Here is a 27,758-nt window from a genome sequence, read left to right on the forward strand (position 1 = left end):
CATAGACCCAATTTGAATAATAGCTTTTCCTTGGCCTTTCTTTGAGTCTACTTCCATCTTCTGAGTCTCTTCCTCCCTCTATTTAGGCTGATACACTTGCTTCAAAGGAGAAATCCAGGGTACCAGGACAAACTGGTCTGACCGGTCAGGGTGGGCCGGTCTGATCGGTCGAGTCTGTGGACCCTGACCAGATGAGCGGGGTGCCCATCGGCTTTGCACGGAGCATGAGATTCTATCCAAAGCTGACTTTCTAGAACCTCCCCATCCAGGATGGAAAGACGGCCGCTACACGGCTGATAGGGCACCCACATTACCCCATTGTCATCCCACACTGGGCATGGAGGATTTGATGCTAGAGGAGCCCAAGATGCGGAGGGGTACTGCCTTGATTTCACATGGTCACCTTTCTGCCTAATAACTGCTCTCCACGATGAACCTTGTCTCCCTTGATGAGTAGGTGACCTCATTCTCTTTTTTACCGGCTGATCCCTTGTAACGGCCTTTTTTTTAGTATACTTGTCCAGAAGCATATCAAAAGTGACCCTTTCCCTAAGGCTGCTCCCCTGATCTTTTGCCATATTGAGCTTCCAGATCCCAATCTCTAGACGCTTTGGTTTTATCATTCGGGGGCGGCTTTGAGGTGAACCGATCTGATCGGTCCCCTGCACCGATCCAACCGGTTCGGTCTAACCAGCAGACACGATCGGTGTTTGACCTGATGTCGTGGGCGATGCTTGCCCCCTGTGTCCAAAGGCTTTCACAGTGATTTTGAATGACTCTCTGCCATCTGGAGTCTTCTCATACACCACCTCCCTTGTTAACTCTTTGCCTCTCAAATCAGGCTTCTCTTCCCCGTTCACCACATTCTTATCGTTAGTAGCTTCGGCTTGATGCGGCCAAACCAGTACCTTGGGTTGCTGGATATCCATTGTGTTGACAGGGAACGGTGCCTTATCCACTTGCATCTCATGGAATGTCAACCGGCCTTCATTTATAGCCAATTGAACCTGTCGACGGAACACATTGCAATCATTAGTAGCATGAGAAAAAGTATTATGAAACTTGCAATATGCTTTCCTTTTCAATTCTTCAAGTGGAGGCATAGTATCGGATATTTTCAGATGTCCAACTTTAAGCAATTCATCAAAAATACGATCACACTTGGAAACATCAAAAGTAAATTTTACTTCTTCTTGCCGACTCTTTTAGGCCAGCTTAAGAGATGTACAAGAATAAGATGATTTAGCTTTAGAAGTCCACACAAATTCAGTAATATAAACTTCATTGTCATCGTCGTTCGAACTATCAGAATCATATTCAATAGCATGCATACGAGACTTAAAGTTATATTTTTGTTTAGCAATCCTAAGTTCCATTGTTGAAGCCTTCATAAGTACTTGTGCGATAGTGTGAAGCTTAAAACCTTCTAGCCAATCGCTAATGGAGGATTTCAAACCCTTAAGTGCAAGATCAGCCAGATCACTATCAGAAAGTGACAAATTAAAGCACCGTTTTTAGTTTCTTTAAACCATCTTATATAATCAAAGATAGATTCTTCTTTGCCTTGCCTAACCGATGTCAAATCCGTCAACTTCAATTGAAAACTCCCAGTATAAAAGTGATCATGAAATCTCTGGTCTAATTGTTCCCACGAATCAATAGAGCCGGGAGCCAAAGACAAGTACCAAGCGAAAACGGTTCTAGTTAATGACAAAGAAAACAAGCGAACTCGCAAAGCATTATAATAACCCACTTCGCCTAGCTGAGCCAGATACTGACTAATGTACTCCCATGTGGTTCGATTATCTTCACCACTAAATTTAACAAAGTCGGGCATGCACTAACCGACAGGATAGGGGATATAGTCAAAATCAGCTTGATACGGCTTTTGATATAATTTCAAACTACTAGTATCTATGTTGAATTTACTTTGCATCAAAGCCAACATCTCCTCTCTAAATCTTCTAATCTCGCGAAGGGAGTGTAACTCTAATTGCTCTGGGGCTGATGTATTCACATTACTCACGTGGGGTGGGTTACCGTTCTGAGTGCAGTGCAAATCAGAAAACACATCATTCGAAATCCCCCTAGATGCAATAGTGGTGTTAGAGATTGGAGGTGACATATATGCTATCGTGCTAATCGAGGGTGTGCTAATCCCAAGCTCACCAACATGGTCAGAAGCAACCGAGTAGGGCACAACAGCAAGCGGCACAGGTGTTTCAGGGACAATGTCTAACTGGCCGGCCTAGAAGCCTGACCGGTCGGACTGCCTGCCTGGACCGATTTGACCACTTCAGCTGTGTTCAGCTTTGGTAGTTGGGCCCGGGGTGGCATTTGTCCCGTGTAGAAATTCAACGGAATGCCATACGTCGGGTTTTCAGGAGTAGCCCCTGTATTTGCCGACGAACTCGTATGCACAGCCCCATGCGAATCAACTTGAGAAAAATCATTTTTATTACATGAAACAGATTTACTTCCTACAAGTTGATCTATTCGTGCCATTAATGTAGTAGTAACCCTATTTTGGTCAGCAAGGTTCTTACGAAGCTCTGCATTAACGGCGGCTTGATCGGAGGGGAGATTACTTACATCGTGAATTTCCTCGATCATGCTATCCTTCATCTTGATTGTGGGCAGCTCGAAGTCCTACACTCTCGTCACCTTGCCCTTGCGATCTTTCTTGATACCCATGAGATATTGCATCTTGATGTATTCCTGGTGCGTCGCTATATTCCGTTGCTCCTCCTCACTGAGATCCTCCATGGATGCCGTGATGATGTTATCCTTGTCTATGTCCGTAGTGGATCCCATCTTACTAGGGTTTTCTGGAACAATTGTAAAACCAGATCTTTTATCCCCAGCGGACTTGCCAAAATGTGTTGACACTTTTTTTAGCCAACACACGAATGCGCTAGCTAGCACGTGCACCAGTTGATCACCTCATCAGAACCTCTGTTCCTGGCCAGTCAGACCGGTCAGGTAGGCTGGTCAGACCGGTCCAACGCAGGGACGCCGCGAAAACCTAGAAACACCACCTTGGGAGGGACCCCTTCAGAGGTGGCGCGCCTAGGGTTACTTTAAGATCGGTCAGGCTACTCAGAACATCCTCAAACACCGTCGAGACGAAGGAGGAAAGGAAGGGGGTTGGAAAAGCTAGGGTTTGAAGATAAAAGGTAAATAATTGTGTTTGACGATTGGGTGATAGCCCTCGATCGGCTAGGGGCCTTTTCCCGCAATCTCGATTCATCTCCAATTCGATCAGGACTCCAGATTTTGCCTCGGACTCAAGCTGACCGGTCTGACCGGTCGGGGCAACCGGTCAGACCCATTGGCACGCGCCTGATCGGCAATAAGCTCGGATCAGTGCCGCTGCCACTTTTGGGGTTGGGCTCCGACACCTTGGGAGTTGAAGCTTGATGCAAGATCCCTCGTGGAATGCTGGAATAATTGAATCTTCCAATTTAGAAGTATAGCTCGGTGTTTTTTAAAAGAAATATAAGGAGAAGCAATTTCAGTACCTAGAAGAAACTTACAGGCACAAATATGTTAAAGACAAAGAGAGAATTTCAGGCCTCCTGGATAAGTTACTTTATTATGGTGGACAAATATCCTTTGCATGTAAGCAAGAACAAGCGTTTGGGGTGTATCAAATTTTTTGAGAAATTGCATTGTATGTGTTTCATTAAGCTGATCTTCCATAGAAATATTTATAAAATGATCATAAAAATAAAATAAGAGAGCTATGGTTTGTGAATTCTGAAAATTCAACTATGACATGCGAATATTTTGCAATAGAAATTAAATAAACTGTTAATTGAGTAGCTTCTTCAAAATATCTATTGAGCTACTACTTACATACCATTACTGTTTAGTTCTTATATTCATTAAAAGTTCACATGAAGATTATAAGAAATTATTATTGTTTTACTTTTAAAATCAAGTCTCAGTGTCCTACTCGGAGCTGAATCACGCAGAAATATTGAATGGCCAGTGTTTGTCTTGATAAGTGTATCTGCATCATATCATACGGATACACATCATCATTCTTAGTTTTACGTCAGAGAAGAGATAGAGACACTAGCTATTCTTTAACACATTGCTTTTCAGGTTTTCAGCAGGGAAGGATATTCTCTTGCATCGTTCTGTGAGGAATTGAGCCTACCTTGAAAGATCCACTTATATATGGAACTTTGGAGGGACCCCAACTTTGGATTTTGTGCATCTAGAAGATTTACTTGAAAGAGGGAAGAAACAAGGGGCTCTTCTTGGAGAATTCCCCAGACTATATCGGTTCTAGATTACTTTTTTATTTTTCATATAAAAAAAATCCTTCTCCATCAGCCTGATTTCCCACAATAAGTCAATTTGAATAATATAAGATCTAGTTGTTCAAAGAAACTCTGCCATATCTCGAACACCAATGTTCTATTGAAAGGGCATGGACATGGTAGGATCTGAACATGAACATGAGAAGCTCATTGGATGAGAGAACAAACTATTCTTTGTGCTAGGCCCACTACATTTCTTTGTTCACTCATTGCGTCCAGTTAATCTTGACTGTGCCATTGAGGATACAAAGGCTTTTGGTTTCTTCTGACCGGACGCTTCTTATCTGAATGTTGTGTACAATACATTAGTAATGATGCAATAATACCATGGCTTTTCTTCAGATAAGTATAAAAATTTCAATGGAAGGAGATGGTACAAAGGAAGCTTTCATGCACACAAAATTATCCACGACGTATAGGAGAATTGTTGAACAGAGATCTTGTAAATGACCCGCCGAATTAATAATCAACAGGAATTGAAACCAAGGAGTAAAAGGGTTTACAGTATCAACAGTAGGATGACATGTCGTGTTTAGACTTCGCAAAGGAACAAAGGATAAGCAAAACCACATCCTGGATCAACTTGGCATACTCTGTTCTGCTGCATGATAAATCATAGTGGGGTGTGGCCAGTATTACATGAAGCAGGCTTGCTTCTGTATATGATAGCCACACTGGTACCGGAGTTTTCTGCTATCAGCATTTTCTTAGACAGGACCGAGTACAGTGCAGAAATAAAGTGTATGAAGTCCATGTTTGTGCAGGCACAAGAACAATATAGCAAAAAGAAAAGGCTGTAAATATTATCCGAAGGGAAGAAGGATTCTTAATAAATGCACTATATCACAATATTAGATACAAAAAGAAGGGCAGTCCCGAGACAATTACAATTTATATGAGTTAACTGTTCCTGTAGACCTCATCTTTACTCCCAAGAATCCCAGCCATTCAATGTGCAGATATGGCAGGAGTAATCAGAAACTCCTACTACCAGAAAGAACATGGTACAATATCATCCCTAGGAGGACATACAACATGTCGCCTTGGATGCAGGGGGTGGCTCCTGACCAGGGATAACAATCTTGGTTCCTTTCAGTAGACTCGAACTTCCACTGGAATCAGACTCCTCATTGGCAACAAGGTTTTTCTTGCTGACAATCCGGTAAATCTCTGTCAGGACAGTCATGAAGGCGCTCTCAACATTGGTGGCCTCAAGGGCAGAGGTCTCCATGAAAAAGAGGTTCTCACGCTCAGCAAACTCCTTAGCATCCTCCGTTGGCACGGCACGAAGCGTGCCTAGATCAGATTTGTTACCAATAAGCATGATAACAATGTTCTTATCTGCATGACCACGTAGCTCCTCAAGCCACCTAACCACATGATCAAAGGACTGGCGCTTGGTTATGTCATATACTAACATAGCTCCAACTGCACCTCTGTAGTAGGCACTTGTTACAGCTCGGTACCTATTACCACATTAAGAAAGGTTTAGACATTAATAGTGTGAATGCTTACATAAAGAGATGGCGTAGATGAACCAAGAGACACTCCCTCCACTTTTTTTTTCTTCCATGTTTTATTAGGAGTGAAAAGTGTGATTGTTTGTTTACATTTGATAATATATATAATCTTGAGAACTGAACTAACTCTTTCTAGTGTCCCTAGCCCATTTAGCATGTATAATATACATGATTAAATAGCTTTGTTTAACGTTCGTTAACATAGAAGACACAAGATTCAAGGGACAAATGAATTTAAGACATCATACACAAGTACACAACTCAATAGGGTCATTTGGCCATCATGTGCTTTTTTGTTATTTGTGTATGAAAAGATAATACCAAATAAAATAGAATGGAGAGAGTACATCCAACATACTTTTGCTAAAATTACTCTAATACATGCCAAGATTCAAAAACTGGAAGTAGAACAAAGTTCAGTTTCTAGTTCTCCATTGAAAACAGAGGATACCCCAATGGACATGGACTCTGTGTACCTAGGTGAACACATACCCCTTATCCACACCACTCAAGTTGTGCTAGATCATGTCTTTATTCAAAATTTAAAAGTTTAAAGGCACATAACTGTGTATGCAATTAGGTTCACATTTTAGTTTCCCTATATATTCCCTATTAAATTTTACCTACGAGAGGATATTTGCTTTGTAATATCTACCACATGTACTATTAGTTCCTTACTGAGCTGAGAAATAGCCGAGTTGGAAAAACTAGTGCGTATCAGGTAGCGCTGGCTCACTGCAGGTATGTTTTGTTCATATTTGCCCTGGATCATTATTTGGTTAGTTACCGTGACGGCAAGCTACACTGGCATGTCATTTGGAATGCGCTACCTGCTGGAGCAATGCATGCTGGAATTTGAGGAATAACCTAACTCTTTTTTTTTCTCGAACACGCAGGATAGCTACGTATCATTATATTAAGAAAAAAAAGGGGAAGAGCCCTTACAGGACACACACACACCCTCAGAGTTTTAAAGGAAAAAAGCGCGCCTGGTAAAACAAAAAAGCGACCAACACTTCCAGCACCTAATCCGGTCCAAGGGCGAGGAGGTAGGGAATACCTCTGGCGCTGGCCAAACCCCACACATGTAATTCCTCACCAGCAAGCATTAGAGCTCTAGCTAGGTTAGGAGATACACCATCAAACACACACCTATTTCGGTGGTTCCATAAGATCCATGCGCCCAGAATAATCAGAGAATTGAGACCCTTCTGTAGTTGTTCTCCTGCTCCTGAAACTGCTCTTTCTCACCAATCATCAAAGGAGACCTCCCCAATCTGCGGAGCTAATGTCTGCTGTCCGACAGTTTGGAATAACCTAACTCTCCACATAAAAATGAGGGAGAGCTAATCTTGCAGGTACAAATTTGGTGCTGTTGAAAGTTCTCTTTTAGGCTTTTCCAAACACCTAACCTGTCTAAGCAAGCTAGCAAATCACTAGCCTAATATCTAAATGTACAATACATGAGCGCAAGATGTACAGTGTATAGAGAACACATGTGAACATTTAGGACGGTGTTTTCTACCCATCTTCTTATACTAGTTGCTCCCAAGCTCCTATTTCTGTCAAATATTTAATTTTTTACCGCCTGCTTCCACTGCTCGTTAAATTCTATATTCAATGAGAGTGTGACCTGTTCATCTAGACAATATTAATCATTTTATGCAAAGCAAGAAATTCAATTCATGATAAACCTAACTTCCAGCAGTTTCACCAATTTATCATTGTGCAGTTATTGCACACAGAGAACAGTATTATCCTTTCCAACATACAGCCTCACCATTCCAAGACCAATTCACAAAACAAAGATTGTTACACCTTACACGTAGTTATATATGTAAGAAACAGACATAACAGAGGCATTGATTGAGATAGTGCGGGGCCAATGATTGTGGCCCAACATCAAAACATGAAATCTAGAAAACGGCAGCTGACTCAAACACATCAAACTCTAGGACCGTGCAATTCTGTTTATGAACTACCTACCCATCTGCAGCAATAGGGACGGAGCCCAAAAGTGAATATCTTGTAGACTTTAAGTTAACCTACATCTGAAAGTCTCCCAACTCTTACTTTCAATACGAAAGGAAGCCTTTTCTTACGCGTAGCTTTGTCCATCACCACCATCAGGATAACAAAATTTTCATTGCATACTGTACTATATTTTTGCCCCACAGCAACGCAACACCATCAATTCTTTGGATCAAGATGACATTTTCTTTTTCCTCTGCTATGCTTGCCTATTTTTAGTTTTAGGAAAAGATGGATGGATCGGTTGATCGATTTGATTACCAACCTCTCCTGGCCGGCGGTGTCCCAGATCTGCGCCTTGACGGTGCGCTTGTCGATGGTGAGGGTGCGCGTCTGGAACTCGACCCCGATGGTGGCCTTGGAGTCGAGGTTGAACTCGTTGCGGGCGAAGCGCGCGAGCAGCTGCGACTTGCCGACCGCGGAGTCGCCGATGAGCACCACCTTGAAGACGTAGTCGATCTTCTGCCCCAGCTCGCCCCGAGACATCTCCTCGCCCCCGTCGTCCCAATTTAAAAGATGGATAGCCTTCTCTCTCTCTCTAGAATTGTTTTCTCCTATCCAAGAACGATCCCCCTTCCTCTCTCGATTGATCCAGCTAGGATCTTGGCATCAAGAACGGGGGTTTGTTGATTTCTACTTTCCAGGATCGCGAGGTTGGAGAAGAGGAGGAGCAGGCGGTGGAGTCCGTGATTGTTATCGGGAGTAGAAGCAGTCAAGAGGTGTAATTAACTAGATTGATTAATGTTAAAATAGCGGACGTGTTGAAGGGATCAACAGAGGTCAGAGGGAGGCCACGGGCACGACCGCACGAGCACGAGGTGGTCTGGTCGAAGAGAGAAGGTGAAGAAGAAATGGAATGGCACTACACGGAGGTAGGAGCACGACCATGTTCAGCCGTCAACGACCATGTTTCAACGCCCTTCTGTTCAGCTCTCAAATAAGGTCTATTTGAAACGAAGGATAGAAATGAGAGAAAACACAGTAATATGAAATGAATGAGGTGGGAAAACGTATGATTGAAAAATGTAAGAATTTTGCAAGAATAGAGGTTTGAAACACATGAATAAGAAGAGAATAGGAAATTTGAAAAGTAGGCGTTTAATCTTATTTGTTTAGACTAATAGTGCACTTTGCTTCTCTTTTCTTAACAATTGACGTATAATCCCATTAGGACTGCTTGGTCCAACTAATGAGCATTAGAGTGCAGATTGTAGCTTTCAAATTGAGGCATGGCCAGCGCAATGCATCTGCATGTATGAAAAGCAAGTGTTTCCTGGATTCTTTGTTTTTCTTGCCTTCGGTATGATGTGATTTTTGCGTGATGCGTAGTGCTTAGTGCTGGCGCTTGCTTCTCTCCAACCTCAGGAAATTTTCCTTTTATTTCCGTCAAAACATTAAGGTAGTGGAAACTTTCCAAAGGAAATGGTTCGCTCAATCCTTTGTTCATGCCCATCATATGCCATATATGAATTTGGAATCATATATAAAGAACAGAGTAAGTATTTGTTCCGCAGGAATAATATTGTTTTCACTATTTTGGATCTTGAGAAATGCAATGTAAGTGACTGAAAACCACCGCTAACAAAAGAAATGAGAAGTGCGTGAAAGGCAGTGGGTAGCATTGAATGAAATGCGTGAGAAAATATGGCATGCCCATCATATGCCATGTATGAGTTTGGAATCATATATAAATAACAGAGTAAGTATTTGTCCAATTCAAGTAGAAGCCTCAAATCCATGATTGATGTCATTTTTAATTTGTCACCGTGGTGCTTGAATACTCATGGCATCTTTAGGGTAGACTACTATGCAATGATTTTTTTTGAAATAAAGTACTACTATACAATGTCACAGTGAGAAATTGGAGGAAAGAAAATCAAATGAGCTTGTGAAACGTGAGGGAAATTAACCCATCAGCTTGCTTTAACATTTAGGTACGCACTAATTGTTACACACTCATTTGATCTCAATACATCCGCTAAGGGTCAATTATTTTGACATTGGTAGCTCATTTGTCTATGCAAATGCAACAACTGTGACTCCCTGACTTGGTCGAAAGTCTATCCTGCAGCCCCTACTGAATAATGCATGAGCACTGTGATTTAAGGTACAGTAGAAAAATGGAGCATCCAATCCAAACAAGGACATGCGGTGGAGGCTATCATATCATTTGTTGGGGGGAAATATCAACGGTCCCCTAATACGCAGCTTAAGGAAACAAACCTGAAGGCCTTGGCCCACCAAAGTGTGATCAAGTCTCCGCCTCGACCGATCCCAGCGTCAGGACCGGGAGCGCCCCGACCTTCCTCCGCAGGGTTTCCGCCTCGACCGACCGTGGCCCCAGGGTCGGGAGCCCCCGACCCTGTACCACGAAGGTTCCGCCTCACCCGACCCCGAGCGAGGGAGTCGGGCACGTCGAGGTCCACGGGTCAGAATCCTCCTCGGATACGTTCCGCGTAGACAGGACAAATCCGGTGGGGCCCCCCATCGGCCTCACCATAAATGCGCCGCAGAGAAGGCAGAGCGCAGGGCGACCGCGCCCCCCACGCAACCCGGCGCAAGTACCCACGCACGACCCTCCTGTACGAGCTACAGTACTGGCGGCCAGCTCCTATTCGTCACAAAGTACTCATGACCTCCGGCGACCGGAGGCAAGCTAGGAACGGCCCCGTCCTCGGGCCCCGCACGCCCTCGGGCCCCGCGCAAAACGGCAGTACAAGCGTGGAGCTCCCCCTCTACAAGCCATCGTCAGAGCAGCGGTATCCACCGTCCTCCCTAACGGACGGCAAGGTGACGACGAAACCCCCTCATCATGATCTATCCTGATACCTACGAACGTCGAAGTAGCTACCTGCGAGGAGCTGCAACACTTGGCATCCGGCGGCGACCCCTTCGAGCATGCACAACGGCACGCGTTCAGGGTCGGCAGGACACCGGGCGCCATCCGTCCCTGCCCTCCTTCCCGCCAGACCTTTTTACCATCTCACTCTCTACCTTTTACCCGGTTCCCAATTGTAACTCCGGTCGGCCCCTTATGATATAAAAGGCGGAACCTAGAGCCGGAGAGGGGGGAGGGGGCACATCGACCGATCGATCAGCGTCTCGAAAGATCAACACTCCTCCTAGAACACAAGAGACCTGGGACCAGTCCCTCTCTCGCCCGTCTGTAACCCCCTACTACAGAATCCCCGCGCGGGCAACACGAGCATCCTCGATACTGGACGTAGGGCTCCCTTTGCCCGAACCAGTCTAATCCGTGTCTCCCGTGCAACCATCTGAGGCTCACGCGCATAAAAGAAATTTTACTAGTCTAAGTCCTGATCCGCCGATCTTGACAACGACATCATTGGACTCCACTTACGCTTACATTCATACTTCAGCAGTTTCTCATAACTACTATATAAAAGGTAAATCATCATTCAGTTTCCAATTTGCAGAAACATCTACATTGGAGCAAGCAGACAATATATACTTCCTAACACTGATAGTTGATTCGATTCAGATAGAACCCTTGCATAGCAATTTTGTGGCTTATCCTTACCAGCACCAAAATAATAACAATAATAATGAGGAAAATATAGTCATCCATAAAGAAAGCAATACATCGCTGTTCCAAACACTCTTGATTTCAGCGCCAACAATGTATGTGTATTGAAAAATACACTGATCAACACTACACAAAGAAGAAAGCTACTGTAGAACCCCCGGAAGCCTCAGATCTGTGGCATTCCAAGTTTGTCCTGAATAAATGACTTCTTGGCTTTTCTGTTGATGAACAAAAACTTTCAATGCTGTTAGTGATATCACCTAACCTATTAGTTCTGTGAACAAAAAATGGTGCCTTACATCTCCCCTCGGATGAACTCCCTTGCATCAGTAGTATGCTTTCCTTGGATTGTTCTGCAAAAATGGCAAAAGCGTCAGGTAAAAAGAAGTAACTAAAAGCTCATCAAAGCCAGTAACGGTAGATAGTATACCAGTGGGTTTGGCCTATAACGGTAGCCTAGCATCATTCGCTTCTTGTATTGCTCATAGATGTCATCTTCAGATGTGACTTCACCAGGCTGGACAGCACCAACACCAAGATGATCCTTCTTCACATCTCCAGCCATAACGGGATCTGCACGGCCCCTCCTCTCGCTACCAAGACCCTCACCTGCAGAGTAAACTATAATTAACACCTAGAAGCAGGATGGTGTATGTAAACGCTTGCCTGCCTATGTGACTGAAAAAAAGTTCCACCAGGGCACCAATGTTGAGAATTGATGCATGCAACACAATCCTGACGGAAAAAAGGATCTACCACGAAATAGTTCCTTTCTGGTGTTTCCATGTTTGGAATCGAGGACTTTTCTGAGTTTAATGTTGACAGCATATTTAACAAAGTTGAAGGTTTGCTGGCTGAACATGACAGAAGCCTCGAGAGATGGGAGACAGAGCAAGCAGATAGCAAATAGGCATCAAGAAATAAGAGCGATGATGATCAGGATTTAGATGGGTGTTGTAACTGTTGCTATAATTTAAACATCCAACAGCCTCCCAAACATTGGGGACTTTATGGCTTGACTCTTTACTGCTTAAGTGGTTATAGTTTTTTTAAAGAAAATTGAATAGGACCAAACAATTTTGTCTTAAAAGAGAAAAAAATCTGACAAGGGTTTACCAGAGAATTACTGTAATTGACAATTATGCTATCTCGTATTCAAAGACTAACCTTCCCTCCAGCCCATCTTAGACAGAAGTTTGTGCCCAATATTGTCTGCTTGAATCTTAGCCTTCTCAGCAGCTTCTTTGGTAGCTTTTTGTGCTTCAGCATCATTACAACGTGCCATGAACTTTTCAAGTTCTTCTGGAGGAATAAAGTCACCCATGTGGTGTCCCTTTTTAGGAGAACCTGCAAAATAAGAATTAATTGTACACTTGTACTGGAATAAATATTGAAGTCTCTGCATTCTCCCTGTACAAAGAATACTATTACAGAAAAGGTACCTTGAAGAGAAGGAGGTGGTGGCATTTCATCTTTCGACTGCCTTGGTGGTCTCTTCCTTTCTTCCTGTGCAGCCTTCTTCATGTAGAATTCCATCAATGCTACAGGATCCGAGGGTGCAGACGTATCACCTGCAACAAATGAGTGCATTGAGCACATATAATAATAATCAACAGTTGAAGTCAGGAGACAATGGTATTTATTTCTTAAGCAAACTCGAAATCATGGAGATGACATGCAGTAGGGTACAATACATTTATTATACACATTAAGCCATAAAATGAAATAAGATATTCAAAGGTATCAAATAAGAAGTAGCCAAAGCAATTGAAGTGCTAGACTTGGATGAGTTGCCAACTCAATCAAACAAGTGAACGGGCGAACACAGTTCACTGACATAGAGAAGTTGCCAAATAATATCAGAAAAGGATAAGGAAACCACATATACCATAACTAGAGCTTCCTTGGGAAGAACTGCCCTCATATGCCCCATACAACGCTGATGCAGGTGTTTGATAGTTGGACTTTTGTTCAAATGAGCTTCTATGCAGACCAACCAGTGCTTTGGAGCTAGCAATGTTAGCTTCATTAACAAGAGCATACATCATCAAGATTTGCACATAAGTTTTAAAATATAGAAAAGAAACACATAAATATTAAGCCACAAACCATTTTTTGCTGCTTCAGCCTCCTTGGATTGAGCAAGAATCTTTTCCTCTTCAGCAAGACGAAACTCATAATATTTGTAGTCTGGACAGTGCTTATCAAACAGAAACCTGCAAATAACCCAAGATTCAACAATTTGTTAAAAGTCAGATTTTAGAATATGAAAGTGAAAGACATGGCAATCTAAAGAAAAATAGACGCTGTTGATCAGAAATAAGTAGTGTAGTCATACTTGAATGGTGTATCTCCAGGATTCCTCTGCCGTGTGATATTCTCAAACTGTCTCCCATTTTTGGCAACAAAGCTTGCTAATTTGTCAGCAACTTGCCTCACTGTTATATCATTTGGTAGTGGGGCTGCATGTCACTTAAAGAACTGATTAATATCAAGCCACATGACAAGGCAATGCAAATTGCTGCAGTAGACTGCCACACTTCAACTCTTTCAATCAACATTCGTCCCCGCAATGTCGATACAGTTAATCTATAAGCTGCAGCAATAAGAAAGAAAAACCAAAACCTTCACAACTTTCTGCTTCCAGTAGCAACTGATACGAATGCAGACACAGAAAAGATGTTTCTTTTGTAAACCTAACAATGTATTCATGAAGCATAATAGGAAAGTTCAATCACAGCACCCTGGTGCAATGTCAAGAAAATGATTATTAAAAAATTATTATTTGGTAAATTTCACCATCATTATGTATCGCAATCTGTTGCTATCAAGACTCATTTTCATTGTTTGTAAATCATGCATTCAATACTTTTAGGGCCTTTTTGGATGTGGAGCATTTTAAAAAATCATTGTTCCTAAAAACCGCAGTTTTTCAAATATGGAAATAAACTGTGGTCTATTTAGGAAAAGCATTATAAGTTTGATGGTTTACAGGGTATAGTGTTCTTCCTTTATGAACAGATATATTGTAATCTGTCCCACATGAAAATTAAATAAATCTTGATGCATACATACTATTTGGTTGTAGTAGCTTTGATATATAACAGTATTTTACATATATGTGGTAGATCAGAATAGGCTAAAGTTTTAACAACCCAAATAGAACAGCACAGCACTGTACAGTGCACCGTATTAAGAATCAATTTACTGGTAATACTTTGCGTGATATGGCGGGCCAATGGTTCACAACTTGAATGCCAACAGAGATTGAGGCATGCTTCATTTTTAGAAAAAAGAAGAGGTGATAATTGGTTTTCTAAAAGCTACAAAAATAACATGGTTGCAATACTACAGTTGTAAAACTTGTATCCAAACACCTAAAAGTTTTGTATGCTATGGTATACTTTAGAAACCATATGAAACTTTGAAAAATATTTGATATTCTAGCAGGCCCTTAGTTGCTTAATTCCACTAGAAATAAATATGCAATGCAGAACTAGTTTCTAGTTTCATCAGAATGTTAATTTCACTATCAATATGCATTCGATGCCGTTTGCAGCTAGATGCCAGGATAACCAGCCTCAAAGGCATGGAAAACCATATGGTGAGGTTATAAAGTGTGCATAAAAGAAGTGATAATATAATCGTTGCTAATGATACTTTATTCCAAGAGCAAAAATCTTAGATGTTTTTTTGTTGTTCTCCAAACCATAGATGTGTCACATACAAGTGAAATGATTTGCATAATATCCAATGAGATAATCTAATCCAATTCATTGCTCTGATGAGGAGTTGACACTCAAAGCAAATGTTCTCTCTTGCACCATCAAGGCTTTCCCCTGTACCTACCTCAGCCTCCCGCTCACCATTGGCAAACCAACCAAGGAGGTGCTGCTGCCTTTAGTTGATAAACTGGCAGATTATCTCCCAGGATGGAAGGCATCTCTAATGAACAGGGCCAGGCGCTTGGTCATGGTGAAAGTGGTGCTGACTGCTGCCCCAATTTATCTTTTAATAGCCATGGATTTACCAAAATGGTTCTTCAAAGCTATTGATAAAAGACGACGAGGGTTCCTCTGGAAGGGTCATGAACAGGCCAATGGTGGCAATTGTCTGCTAGCTTGGGAGAAAGTGCAGAGACCACTTGAGTATGGAGGCCTTGGGATTCATAATCTGGAATTTCTTGGCTTGGCATTGAGGATCTGCTGGTTATGGGCACAAAAAACAAACCCTGACAGACCTTGGGCTGGTCTCCCTGTTACCGTTCCCCTCAAGGCTCAGGCTCTCTTTGATGTAGCAGTTGATGCCATAGTTGGAAATGGGGAGGAAATATTGTTCTGCAAAGACAGGTGGTTGGATGGGCATACCTTGGCCGAGATAGCCCCTAATCTGTTCAAAACAGTCCCGAAACGTACTGCCAAAAGGAGGACTGTGGCTCAAGCACTACAAAATAGGAGATGGATGCATGACATCAAGGGAACTCTTACTATAGAGGTTCCGAACGATTATCTTCTCATTTGGGATATGGTGGATGGTCTTATTCTACACCAAAATGTACCGGATCATTACAAATGGAAGCTAACCAAGAATGGTTCTTACAGCAGTAAGTCCGCCTATGCGGCCTTTTTTGTGGGATCCATCAAGTTCAGCCCGTGGAGAAGAATTTGGAAAACCCTGGGCTCCCCCACGCTGTAGGTTCTTCATTTGGTTGGTATTTCATAACCGAGTTTGGACAGCTGATCGACTAGCAAAGAGAAATCTGCCCCATCCAAAGGCTTGCCCATTTTGTGATCAGGCGGAGGAAACAATAAATCATCTGCGAGTAGGATGTGTTTTCACTCGCAAAGTCTGGACCATAATCTTGCAGCAGTTAGGAGTGTTGCAGTTGGCACCACAACCTATAGTGAATCGCTTTTCAGGTTGGTGGAGGAAATCTATTGCAGCAGCTCCAAAAGAAGCACATAAGGGCCTGAATTCCTTACTAATCTTGGTGGCTTGGGAGTTATCGAAACATCGCAATGCTTGTGTATTTGAGAAGAAGAGGCCAAACATCCAAGAGGTCCTTAGGTCTGTTAGTTTGGAGGGAGGCCTTTGGTGCTCGGCAGGGGCCTCCAAACTCCAGGAGCTTGTGTCCAGGTCGCTGATTTTCAGGGCTTAAAGCTCGGAGTCGTTTGGTCGTCTCATATTTTCCATGGCGCAAATGTGACTTTTTGGCTCTAGGTGTGTGTGTGTGTGTGCGCGCGCGCGCGGTGCCTGTTCTGGTGCCTGGGTTTGGTCTCTCTAGACCCGTGTACTCTTTTCTACCTTAATGAAATGACGCGCAGTTCTCCTGCGTTGTTCGAGAAAAAATGAGATAATCTAAAACCATAAACAAAATTCAAAGGTTAAAAGGCCTCGTTACTTGAAAAGAAAAGGTTAATATATCACTGATGTTCAAGAGCATAACAACATTGAATTGAATGTCTTATCACACAGTTGTATTCAATCATTGGATGCCAAGTACAACCCACAGAATGCCAATAAAACCAAGTAAGGTAGTGCTGCAACACTAAAAAAATAACACTATAACAGCAAGAAATGAATAAATGATTACCAACAGCCCCCGTCGGGGCAGCCACCGCAGGAGCATCAGCTTTCACAGATTTCTGACGCTTGGCGGGCTCCTCCCTCTCCACATCCGCTGCACCCTCCTCATCGTCATCCTCGGGCGCAAAAACAGGCGCAATTGCAACCTTGGCCTTCTTGAGGCTGAAGGCAAGCTTCCCACCCGTGGCGACCGGTCCGGCCTTCTTCAGCTCAAAGGGCCTCTTGTTCGCCGCCACAGTGAACCCCTGTTTGGGGTTCGCAGGCTTGGGCGGTGCCGATGAGGCTGCCGCTGCGGCAGCCTTCTCCTTTTCCTGCTCCTGCTGCATCTGCTTGAACCTCTCCATGAAGGAGCCGTCGTTGGCGAAGAGCCCCTTGTCCATGGCTTGGCAGATGCTCCCCACTGCAGCACTGGCTGTGTAAAACAGCTACAATTCTTTCAACCTCCAATTAATAACCTCCGACCACCGTTGGAGAAAAAAATCTAACAAGGCTCGCTACAGATCGAAAGGGAACGAGAACCCTAGTGGCGATTCGGTAGTTTCCCGCATAAAAAAGAAAAAAAAACTGCCTATTTCCAAAATAATCAACCCTAATGTCCCAAAAACAAAGCTAAGAAATCACGGATCGATGCGCGAGGGCTCGAATCGCGGGGATCGGATCGATCGTTGGGCCGGCGGACGGGGAATTTACCTGGTATAGGCAGTCGAGAGGAAAGTTTCGTCTACGGCGAGTCGGCGATGGATGGGGATCGATCGGGAAAGGAGAACGAGAGAGAATATGACGGTGGAGCGGATACCGATTCCTTCGGCTTCCGCATGCGCATCGCGGAACCGGGCCCGGGTTTGCTGGGTTTTGGGCCCCTGGCGGGCCCATGGTCTCTATTGCATGTTTGCAACCGACGACGGACGACGGGACGCCCAACTTATTGGGTTTCTTTGTTGAAGATGCGTGCGAAGTTTTGTTAGGGGTGTTTGGATACGGATTGCTAAACTTTAGCGGTGTTATATTGGATGTTCGGATGCTAATTAGGAGGACTAAACATGAGCTAATTACAAACTAATTGTATAGATGGAGTCTAATTCGCAAGACGAATCTATTAAGGCTAATTAATCCATCATTAGCAAATGGTTACAATAGCTTCATTTTGTCAAATCATGCACTAGTTAGGCTTAATAGATTCGTCTCGTGAATTAGACTCCATATGTGCAATTAGTTGTGTAATTAGACTATGTTTAATACTCCTAATTACTAATTAGCATCCAAACATCTAATGTGGCAGGTGCTAAAGTTTAGTAGGGGTATCTAAACATCCCCTTAATCGTCCGATTAAAACCTGTATAATTGGGACGTACTTGGAGGAATTTGGCATATCTTTAACCAAACCCTTTGCATAGGCTCGCCGTGTATTTGCGGTCTGGTGAAGCTTACTTGTTTGTGCTTTACTATCTGTATGCTTCAGTCCTTCGCTGCTACCACCGCCTCCATCGCACCATATTATCAAATCATGCACTAATTAGGTTTAATAGATTCCTCTCGCGAATTAGACTCCATCTGTGCAATTAGTTTTATAATTAGACAATGTTTAATACTCCTAATTACTAATTAGCATCCAAACATCCGATATGACAGGTGCTAAAGTTTAGCAGGGGTATCCAAACACCCCCTAATCGTCCGATTGAAACCTGTATAATTGGGGCGTACTTGGAGGAATTTGGCATATCTTTAACCAAACCCTTTGCATGGGCTCGCCGTGCATTTGTACAGTCTGGTGAAGCTTACTTGTTTGTGCTTTACTATCTGTATCCTTCGGTCCTTCGCTGCTACCACCGCCTCCATCGCACCCTCCGCCACTGACCCTGCTGTTGCGCACACCGTTACCGCCGCCTCCACCACTACTACACGTCCCCTGCTGCGACCGCTGCTGCCGTTGCACCCGCCATCATGCCCGCTTCTATCGCCATCTCTGTCGTGCGTTGCCGCCTCCGCCATGCCGTGCTGCCTCCACTGCCCCGGTCATGCGCCGCTACTGCTACCGCCATCGCCACACGTCGTCGTCGGAGAAGAAAACAATGGACCAGCTATGTTTTTCAAAAATGTTGATCTAGATTGTGATAAATGTTGAATGCATTCTCTTGAAATGTTGAAATAGTCCGCGAAAAATATTGAATAGAGCAAATTTTTTAGAATATTGATATGTGTTTTCAAAAAATGTTGAATCTATTATTTCTAAATGTTGATCTATTTTTTATAAAAAGTTAAACCTATTCTTCTCAAATATTGAGCTAATGGACTTTAAAGTTACCATGCTTATTTAACTTCCACAAGTTATATAGGAGCCCCTGAATTCCTACCCATTATCTATGTTTTACCCTTTTTTCTTACTTCATTAGGGAAAAAGTCCAAATTAATCTAATTAAATATAGCCAAAGTTTCGATAATCTCTAAACTATTTTTTAATTTACCCATAAACTATACAATTTGGTTCAATTTAGCCTATGATACAATTTATCTTTTTTTCTCCATAGACAAGTTGAGTTTTAATTAAAAATATTGTAGGGTGGTAGGTCCAAAAAATATATTATCAAGTTTTCATCATTACTTTCATATAATTTCGCACCCAAAAGATTAATCGTTATTAAATATCCTAACCTATAAAATATTGATTAAAAATTTAATGATGTAATTTTCTAACATCTGTTATGATGTCTACTATCATATCACAAAATTGAATTGTACTCCCTTCATTCTAAAATGTAGGTTATTTTAGTTTTTCTAGATACATAGATATTGTTATGCACCTAAATATAGGGTTATGTCTAGATACATAACAAAGTCTATGTATCTAGAAAATCCAAAATGACATACATTTTGAAATGGAGGGAATTTTGAAATGGAGGGAGTACTTGTGAAAGAAGAAAAAAACAAATTATGTTAGAGGGCAAATTGAATCATAAGGTTATAGTACTTGATATAGTTTTGGGTAAACTGAACAAAAATAGTTTAATAAGGTTATGTGGACTTTTGCTATACTTGAAGCGAATAATTTGGATTTGTTTAGCGATTGATATTATATTATGAGATAAATTAATAGTTAAAATCTATTGTCGAAGATTTTTCCATAGTTCAAATATGCCTATCATTTCTGAACGAAGAGAGTACTAATCAACTTCTTAATCTTGTGTTAATTGCTATACACCAATGTACTTAACTTGGTGGTGGAAGCTCTAAAGTATGTGTGTAGAAATACAACCTCTAGCTTAGAGTACATCAAAATAGCCCTATCTCCACAATAAAGGAAAGTTGTTTTCGCTAGATTGATGTTCTGCACCATGTGTTCACTTAGATGACACTTGGCCGCACCATGGCATCAATAACAAGCAAAAAACCATTTTATGGATACTATCATCTTCACAAGAACAAGGGTCCGCTTAGTCGCGGGCATGCAGACGCCACGATGAGACCAACCTGAAGGGCAACTGACAGCCGCGACGAATGGCACGGCAAGCCCACCACACAGCTTGAACCTGGGGATGACAAGACCTCCTAGGGCCGTGGTGGCCCCACGTCACGCACTGGCCTGCCATGGAAGGATCCTAGGAACATCACCGGAAATGAGCCCTGGGAAGGAGGGACCTATGGAACTGCATGAGCTGGCCCTTCCTTCAGTCCAAAGGAAATCAATGCTACATGGTAAAAATGGGAGAACAGGCAAGTGTTCCACTTGCTATCTTATCCTGACATATGGGTGCACATACTCCAAGCGCGAAGACCACCAGCCACCAATGTTAATGAAGCAAGCGTGCAGCAACACCCCTACAGTGGTCTAGATATTTTAGGATAGGGATGGTAGCATGCATGCACCAAGGAAAAGGTATGACTAAACTCACCTCCAAGGCATAGGAGTAATATTAGCAATAGTGGCTTCTTTGTCTTCGTAGGGGTTACTTTAAGCTATTTTTATAATGGCAGGTGGGTAATATTTTAGAAAACATAATAGGAGCGTCCATCTAGGGTCCCAGGTAGCTTCATATGGAGGTTTTAAAAGGAGCCTCCAATTAGCAATAGTCAGATATCTCGATACCGCTCTCAACCTCTCGTCCCGAGTGACCACACTACCATCTCGATACCGCTCTCAACCTCTCGTCCCGAGTGACCACACTACCGCTATGGCTTGTTGCCTAGGCCGTCGACTCTATGCTTTAGGGGAAGTTTCAATCCCCAGGACTATGTTTTAGCACTTTTATTTAGATGCCAAATTGAAGGATTAAATCAAAGTTAATTACTGATCCAGTTGTATAGATAGTGGTTATTTAGTGGTTAGAGCCTATTAGCACTGATTAGCTCAACTTTAGCCCATGTTTAGCCTCTTTAGCACAACTAGGGCTAAACTTTAGTTCTCTTATTATAACTAACCAAAACATCCACTTATAGTCTTAGTCTTCGACCACTGCACTTGTGGATCCCCCGAACAACCTCGCTAGTAGTCGTTGCCTGCCTTCCACCGCTTGCATACCATCGTTGTTGTCCCGTACCCCATGACCTTGCCAGCTGTTGCCCTCCCACCCACAAGCTATTGCTTCGATGTACATAACACCCCGCTTCAAAATCTGCTTATGGCTTAGCTCCTCACGTGGAATGGGTGATGAGGGACATCGTAATAGAAATTAATAAACTATCAAGCCTTACAGGAAAATACGACTTTTGCTACCAAGAACAAGAAGTCAATTTGAGTTTTATCTCTACTACATATTCATGAAAAATTACCTTAGTCAAGATGAATATGATGTCATGGCATATGTCATTATATTGCTAGAAGCTACTATGTTGTCCTAGAAGTTGTGCCTTAGGTGTCAATGAGCAATAGTTGAGTTGTTATGACTAATATCTAGTTGTACCCTTAGCTGCCATCTAGTTGGCAAATTGTTGGCATATAGTTGTATGTGAATTGTATAACACTCTTGAGCCTATAAATAGAGCCAATGCCCTCTAGGTTTGTAAGTTTTATATACTCACTACCTTATGAATTGAACTTGATGTACCTATCATAGATCTTAGACTAGATCTCTTCTTTGAGCTTTGGATTAAGCTCTTGTTGTCTGTGGATTCAGACTACCCTTAGGGCATTATCTACTAGCATGTTGAAGTAGTTCCTTCAACATTTTGTGCTACAACTACCTACAACACCTTGGAGTGGTTCCTTCAATTTAGTATGCTGCACCAAAATGGTATCAGGACCTCGTTGATCATCTCCGGTTGTTGTTTTCTTTGAGAACCTGCAGTAAGACATGGAGGAATTGGGAAAGAGAGTTGATGTTGTAGAGGAGCAGATTCGAACCTTACGTGAAGAACTCAATAGGAGGTTTGATCAAGTAGCATTAATGATTAAAAATCATATTCCAACTGCTGGCACTCAAGGGACTTAACCAAAAGAGGAGGAAGAGAGACAGCAATGCAAGCAAGTTAATCTTGAAGCTAAGCTCAAACAAAAACATGTTGCTAGACATACAAAGCCTCGTAGTAATTAGGACCTAATCATCTGCATAATCATGATCATTAATATTTTTATATGTGCATTTTTTCATGATTCAATTTTTGTAAGTGTTATTACACAAATGATGTATTTTTACATTTTAAAATAAAATTAAGGCAGATTTAAGCTAATTAAAAAATTAAGTAATTTTAAAAATAAAGGGCAAATTGGGAAAAATATAGAACATCTACCAATATAGTTAAAAATGTCAAATGAACCGAAATTAGACCATAAACATGTTTGAATGTTGACGCAAGTCAAACATTTCAATTGAAAGTGAGATAGAATGAGAAAACACATTTCTTATTCATTTTTTGCTATGTTTGATCGATCTTTAAATATTATTTTTCCAACACATCTAAATTTTGACCAACATGAAAGTTGCAATATAGAGTATATACTTTCATCTAGATGTGTTGCGGTTGTATGAAAACTTTGTTTAAATGTTGAAAACCTTGGTCAAAATCTAGTCAAACCACTATTTTGGCCAACAGGTGGAAAATCTTTAAGTCCTTAGAACAGCTCAAACTAGCCTCGAGGGCAATTGATTTTCTCCCAATTTTTCATAAGAATTTTTAAAAATTTCTTTATAGAACTTTTTGTTCTATGCTAGAAAATGACAAGAATAACATGTTTGGCATGACTAAAAAATATCTTGTCTTTCAAATCTTTGTTCAAATTTGGCCAAAACCTATGTTTGAGCCACTGACATTCCAATGAAAATAGAGTTTGTTCAAAGTTTTAGCCGTAATAACTTGCAAACCATTGAACTTTAGAACTATCACCGTTACTGAAAGTTGGAGAGTTGGGCTTAGACTACAACTTTTGTATAGAACTCAAGTGAAGGTTATGCGCAGAAAATTCGAGTTTTGGACCCTTGAAGACAGCTGCTCAAACATGTTGACACTCAACAAAAAAAAAATTTGGAAGACCAAACGGTCCACCGTTCACTAGCGGACCGACGACAGAACCCTTGTGCCACCAATTGCCGGCGTCCGGCCATCCCGATGGATGGCCAACCCACGGCCGCAGTAGCTTGCCACGCCCACGCCCACACACCCTCCGGTTCGGTACCCCCGGCATTTAACCAGACCACCCCGGATTCATCCTCCTCCCTTCCTCCTCCATTTCCGCTCCACCAACCACACCACGCCCATCGGCTCGATTCTTCAAGCTCCGGCCAATGCGCCGATGGCCTCTCCACCTCACCAGCTCCCTCCTAAACTTCCTGGCGTCAATCACCATCCACCTCTCGGATGGGAATCACCATTTCCCAGCCGCCGCCCACCTCACTGTCGACGACCTCCACCCCGACCTCCTCTTCACCAACCACCTACTCAAACCAAACACCGGTGTAACACCCCAGACACCACAAAAGCCCAAGATGTCACTAAACATCCTTCCCACATACTGGAGTAAAAAATTCGGCAGCATAACCCCATAAATAGAGTAAAATACGGAAGCATCAACATAAATGATATACAGAGATAAACCACATACTAGCATTTAATGAGCAAGTTAACAAAATAAAAATTAACAAAGGTCAACCACACTCATCATTAGGAAATCACAAATGGTCACCACAAGATCTACTGTATGTTCATTACAACAAGACAAATGTATCATTATTATTATAAATGGAAAGTGGCAAAGATGTGAAGATGTGCAGCTAATCCCATCCCTTCAAGCAAAACATCCACTCAAGCACCTGGAAAGATAAAAGGGGTGTGAGAATAAATCTCAGTAAGCAAACTGCTTTACCAAGTTATTTAAACTATGAGTTCATTATTCATCAATTTAAACATAGATACATGATAAAATAAGATATACTAGATCATTGTGAAAGCCATCCTCATATGAACAAAAATGAATAAACCACAACCGCACATTAACTTCAGATGATCAAGACCTCATATCCAATTCATGTTGATGCATAATACTCTAATATATAAACCACAATGAGTGTAAATGCAATGCATATGCCTTGCCTCCATACCCAACAAGGTATGAAGCTGCATCATACCCCTCCTCAAGCAACGTACGATGTTGTACCAGTATGGTCGCGGCCAACAAGCAGTGACATCCACGAATGATGTGCAATGCAATATGATGCAATGATATAGTGCAACTGCAAGTAAGGTTTCCACTTATGCCACAAACAACCACATACATAAACATACCTCTTACCTCATGATGGAATAAGGAGCCACCAATATTATTATAGAACAAGTAATAAGGTAATTTAACAGATAGCTTAATCTTTTGTTATGGAATATTTCTTTGTTAGGTTTCTGAATTTATTAATGTGCAGGTAGAATAAACCACAAGTCAAAGCTGTAGCGAAACCACTGCTACATTTACTTGCCTCAAAGCGATGATGCAAATGCCACTAGGCACGATCCAGAGCAATACCACCTGTGTATCATCATGAACTAAGTACACACAACTCAAACAAACATATACAAACAATAGGTATATGGCTCCTACACCTGGAATCCTACAAGACAAAAAGACAAAATCAGCAAAAAACGCAATCATCCTACAAGAGCAGCAACACTTCTCTTTTTTTGTATCTTTTAATCTACAAAAGAAATGCAAGTAAATAAATACATATTCAGAAACTACAGAGAAAGGAGAAGAACTTTCATTGGTGAAAACATTACAAAAGTAAATTGTCCTGATCTTCAGTTCAATTCAGACTATAGAATCTGTCTTGAGTTCTGACACTCAATGGTAAAACCTTTATATCTACTAAGTCATTCATCCAAAAATTATGAAACTTTACCAGAGAATTCACAATTATGTTATCCATAACTTTGGTTAGATGGCTCTTCGCAGTAAAATTCACTAAGATTAATTAATCAGTGTAGCAATCTCAAGTGTTGAATCTGACAACACAAAACTAACAGTCCACTTTAGAATTTCATATCTGGTGTTCTAGCTAGCTGAAAATTATGATCTATACCAATCGGGAACGCTTCATAAAAACTCTAAAACTTTGGTATTCATTTGAAGAGCTGATTCTGGCTCTATGGGTCCCTAAAATTGAATAGATCTATCACTATTTAGAAACTCGCCAGAACAAGATAGCCAACTTTGAATTGCAATATCTCTTAAACCAGATGACCAAAATTATGATCTAGGACTTCATGGAAAGAACTCTGAGTCTTCAAAAAAACTTCTTTTTGGTTGGAATATTAATTCGGGTTGTAACATGTCCATATTTGAAGAGAAACAAAAACTGCTGGCAGCAGTGATCAATCACGAGATCCATCTCTAATTCCACCACTAATTAAACCAACGAAAAAGGCTAATTAAAGGCTCTAAATCTCATAAAAAAATAGGATTAGATGAAAACCATCTCACCTTGATCCTCCAAAAACCTAGCACTACAAGGTTTTGTCACTAGCGCCACGGCACGAAATCGTTGCAATACGGGTCGTTTCGTTGCAATAGCGAGCTATTACGACAATTTTGTGTCGTTGCCTTAAAATGATGTTGTTGTTTAAACTTGCGCTGTAATATGGTATTCAAATGACACAGGAAGGCGTGGGCATAAGGATGAGTTGTTGCAACGACATGTGTCGCAGCAATTGGTGGAAATTACAACGCCCATTGTCATTGCAATTTTGGTAATTGCAACGGTAGGCGTCGTTGCTATAGTGTCTATTGCAACGACATTGTGCTGTTGCAAACAAGCGTTAATACAACGCAAGAATGTTGTTGTAATACGAGACTTATGATGTTGCAATATGCTAACAGGATATCTCAAAAAAATACTAGTCGTTGCTATATGCATCAACCATATCCCAACAAAATATGTCGTCGTGTTACAAATACAGGGTAGCGCAACGAATCATGTGTTGTTGTTATATACTCAACGGATATTGCAACAACGAGAAAGCGTTGTTATATGTTTCAACCATATCGCAACAAAATATGTCATGGTTATATGCGTACAGGGTAGTGCAACACAATATGGGTCATGGTTATATGCTCAATGGATATCGCAACGACGAGAAAACGTCGTTATATGCTTACAAGGTATCACAATGAGGTATGTGCCGTCGTTATATGCATCAACCATATCGCAACAAAATATGTCGTGGTTATATGCGTACAGGGTAGTGCAACACAATACGGGTCGTGGTTATATGCTCAATAGATATCGCAATGGAAAATATGTCATCGTCATATGCTTTTGGGTAGTGCATATGCTTATTTTGTAATACAACGAAAGATCCAAAACAAAAATTGATGCCACATATATATCATTAATTAAATCAATCCATCATTCACGCACACCATTCATGATAAAACAGAATATTCGACATATGAAAATACTCTTGTCCATTCATCCACATGACTCCCAATAATAAAGTATGTAGAACACCTATATTATTCGTACGCATCTATAATCTTAACCACTCCCAGCATTCATGATGATCAACTTTGCTTGAAGGTCTGCTTGTAACCTGTAGGCAACCATGAGTCTTATTGCCCCTCCGTAGCTTAACTGGCATGCTGAAGCGAAGAGAAACAAACAAGTGAATTAAAACTTGTGAAGCTACTTTGTCTTGGAATCAATATGCAACAATATTGAAAGCACAATTCTAGTTCATGCCTGTTGTACTTTCATTTTGCCTGCTCGTGTTTTAGCACCAGATATAAGCTGATGTGTACTAATGAATCTGGATCCTGCAACAACTCCTGCACCTTTACCGCGATTCTCATTGAACAGACTCTTTGCAACGTTGGCAGTTTTAGCATTTCTGGTTGGTGCCAAAGTGTTTTTTTTTTGGTTGTGACAATGGTGCTTGGAGCATTCTAAATCATAATAAAGTTCTTGGAACAATGCTAGCTGAAATTTAATGCAAAAAACCATCATGATTGGAATGCTTGTTCGATGTTGTTACTTGGTGTCGGTGTTTAGGTGGTCTTTTGTGCAGTGGGTGCCGTCGAGAATTAAGGAGTCAATGGTGACGCAAGGAACATGATTTAGACAGGTTCGGGTCGCTAGATCGCGTAATACCCTACGTCCTGTATGTCGTTTGTATTAAACTTGGGCGAGTTGAGAGAGAGTTGTCTTTGAGGGGGTCCATGCCCACCCTTATATGATCGGGGGAGCAGGGTTACAGGCTAGAATCCTAGTCGGATACGGTTACAGAGTTCTACTCGGTGTAGACAGTAGTTTCCATATGTATGCTGACTAA

At 41.7% G+C, this 27,758-nt stretch overlaps 2 protein-coding genes across 2 annotated transcripts; both read right to left on the minus strand.

The window, feature by feature from the left end:
* Positions 1-5,109: 5,109 nt before the first annotated feature.
* LOC117842428 (ras-related protein RGP1) lies at positions 5,110-8,737 on the minus strand. The gene is made up of 2 exons (XM_034722884.2): positions 8,148-8,737; positions 5,110-5,797 (listed from the first exon to the last, which is right to left on the minus strand). Exons 1-2 carry the CDS (start codon positions 8,366-8,368, stop codon positions 5,350-5,352), a joined length of 669 nt encoding a protein of 222 aa, XP_034578775.1. The 5' UTR covers positions 8,369-8,737; the 3' UTR covers positions 5,110-5,349.
* A 2,712-nt stretch (positions 8,738-11,449) lies between these two features.
* Positions 11,450-17,865, minus strand: LOC117843593 (SURP and G-patch domain-containing protein 1-like protein). The gene is made up of 9 exons (XM_034724241.2): positions 17,706-17,865; positions 17,023-17,440; positions 13,768-13,891; positions 13,539-13,645; positions 13,318-13,452; positions 12,872-13,000; positions 12,597-12,776; positions 11,860-12,038; positions 11,450-11,782 (listed from the first exon to the last, which is right to left on the minus strand). The coding sequence occupies exons 2-9, from the start codon at positions 17,393-17,395 to the stop codon at positions 11,756-11,758; spliced, it is 1,254 nt and encodes a 417-aa protein (XP_034580132.1). The 5' UTR covers positions 17,396-17,440; positions 17,706-17,865; the 3' UTR covers positions 11,450-11,755.
* Positions 17,866-27,758: the final 9,893 nt, after the last annotated feature.

Source organism: Setaria viridis, chromosome 2 (genome assembly GCF_005286985.2).
Source record: "Setaria viridis chromosome 2, Setaria_viridis_v4.0, whole genome shotgun sequence".
Lineage (NCBI taxonomy): Eukaryota > Viridiplantae > Streptophyta > Magnoliopsida > Poales > Poaceae > Setaria > Setaria viridis.

Excerpts from the sequence above, each read along its gene's own strand:
- LOC117842428 (XM_034722884.2), bottom strand. The coding sequence starts at position 8,368 with ATGTCTCGGGGCGAGCTGGGGCAGAAGATCGACTACGTCTTCAAGGTG. Across the intron at positions 5,798-8,147 it reads GACACCGCCGGCCAGGAGAG|GTACCGAGCTGTAACAAGTG; the intron begins GTTGGTAATCAA and ends ATGTGGTAATAG.
- LOC117843593 (XM_034724241.2), bottom strand. The coding sequence starts at position 17,395 with ATGGACAAGGGGCTCTTCGCCAACGACGGCTCCTTCATGGAGAGGTTC. Across the intron at positions 12,777-12,871 it reads ACCACCTCCTTCTCTTCAAG|GTTCTCCTAAAAAGGGACAC; the intron begins GTACCTTTTCTG and ends CTTATTTTGCAG. Across the intron at positions 11,783-11,859 it reads GTTATAGGCCAAACCCACTG|AACAATCCAAGGAAAGCATA; the intron begins GTATACTATCTA and ends CCATTTTTGCAG.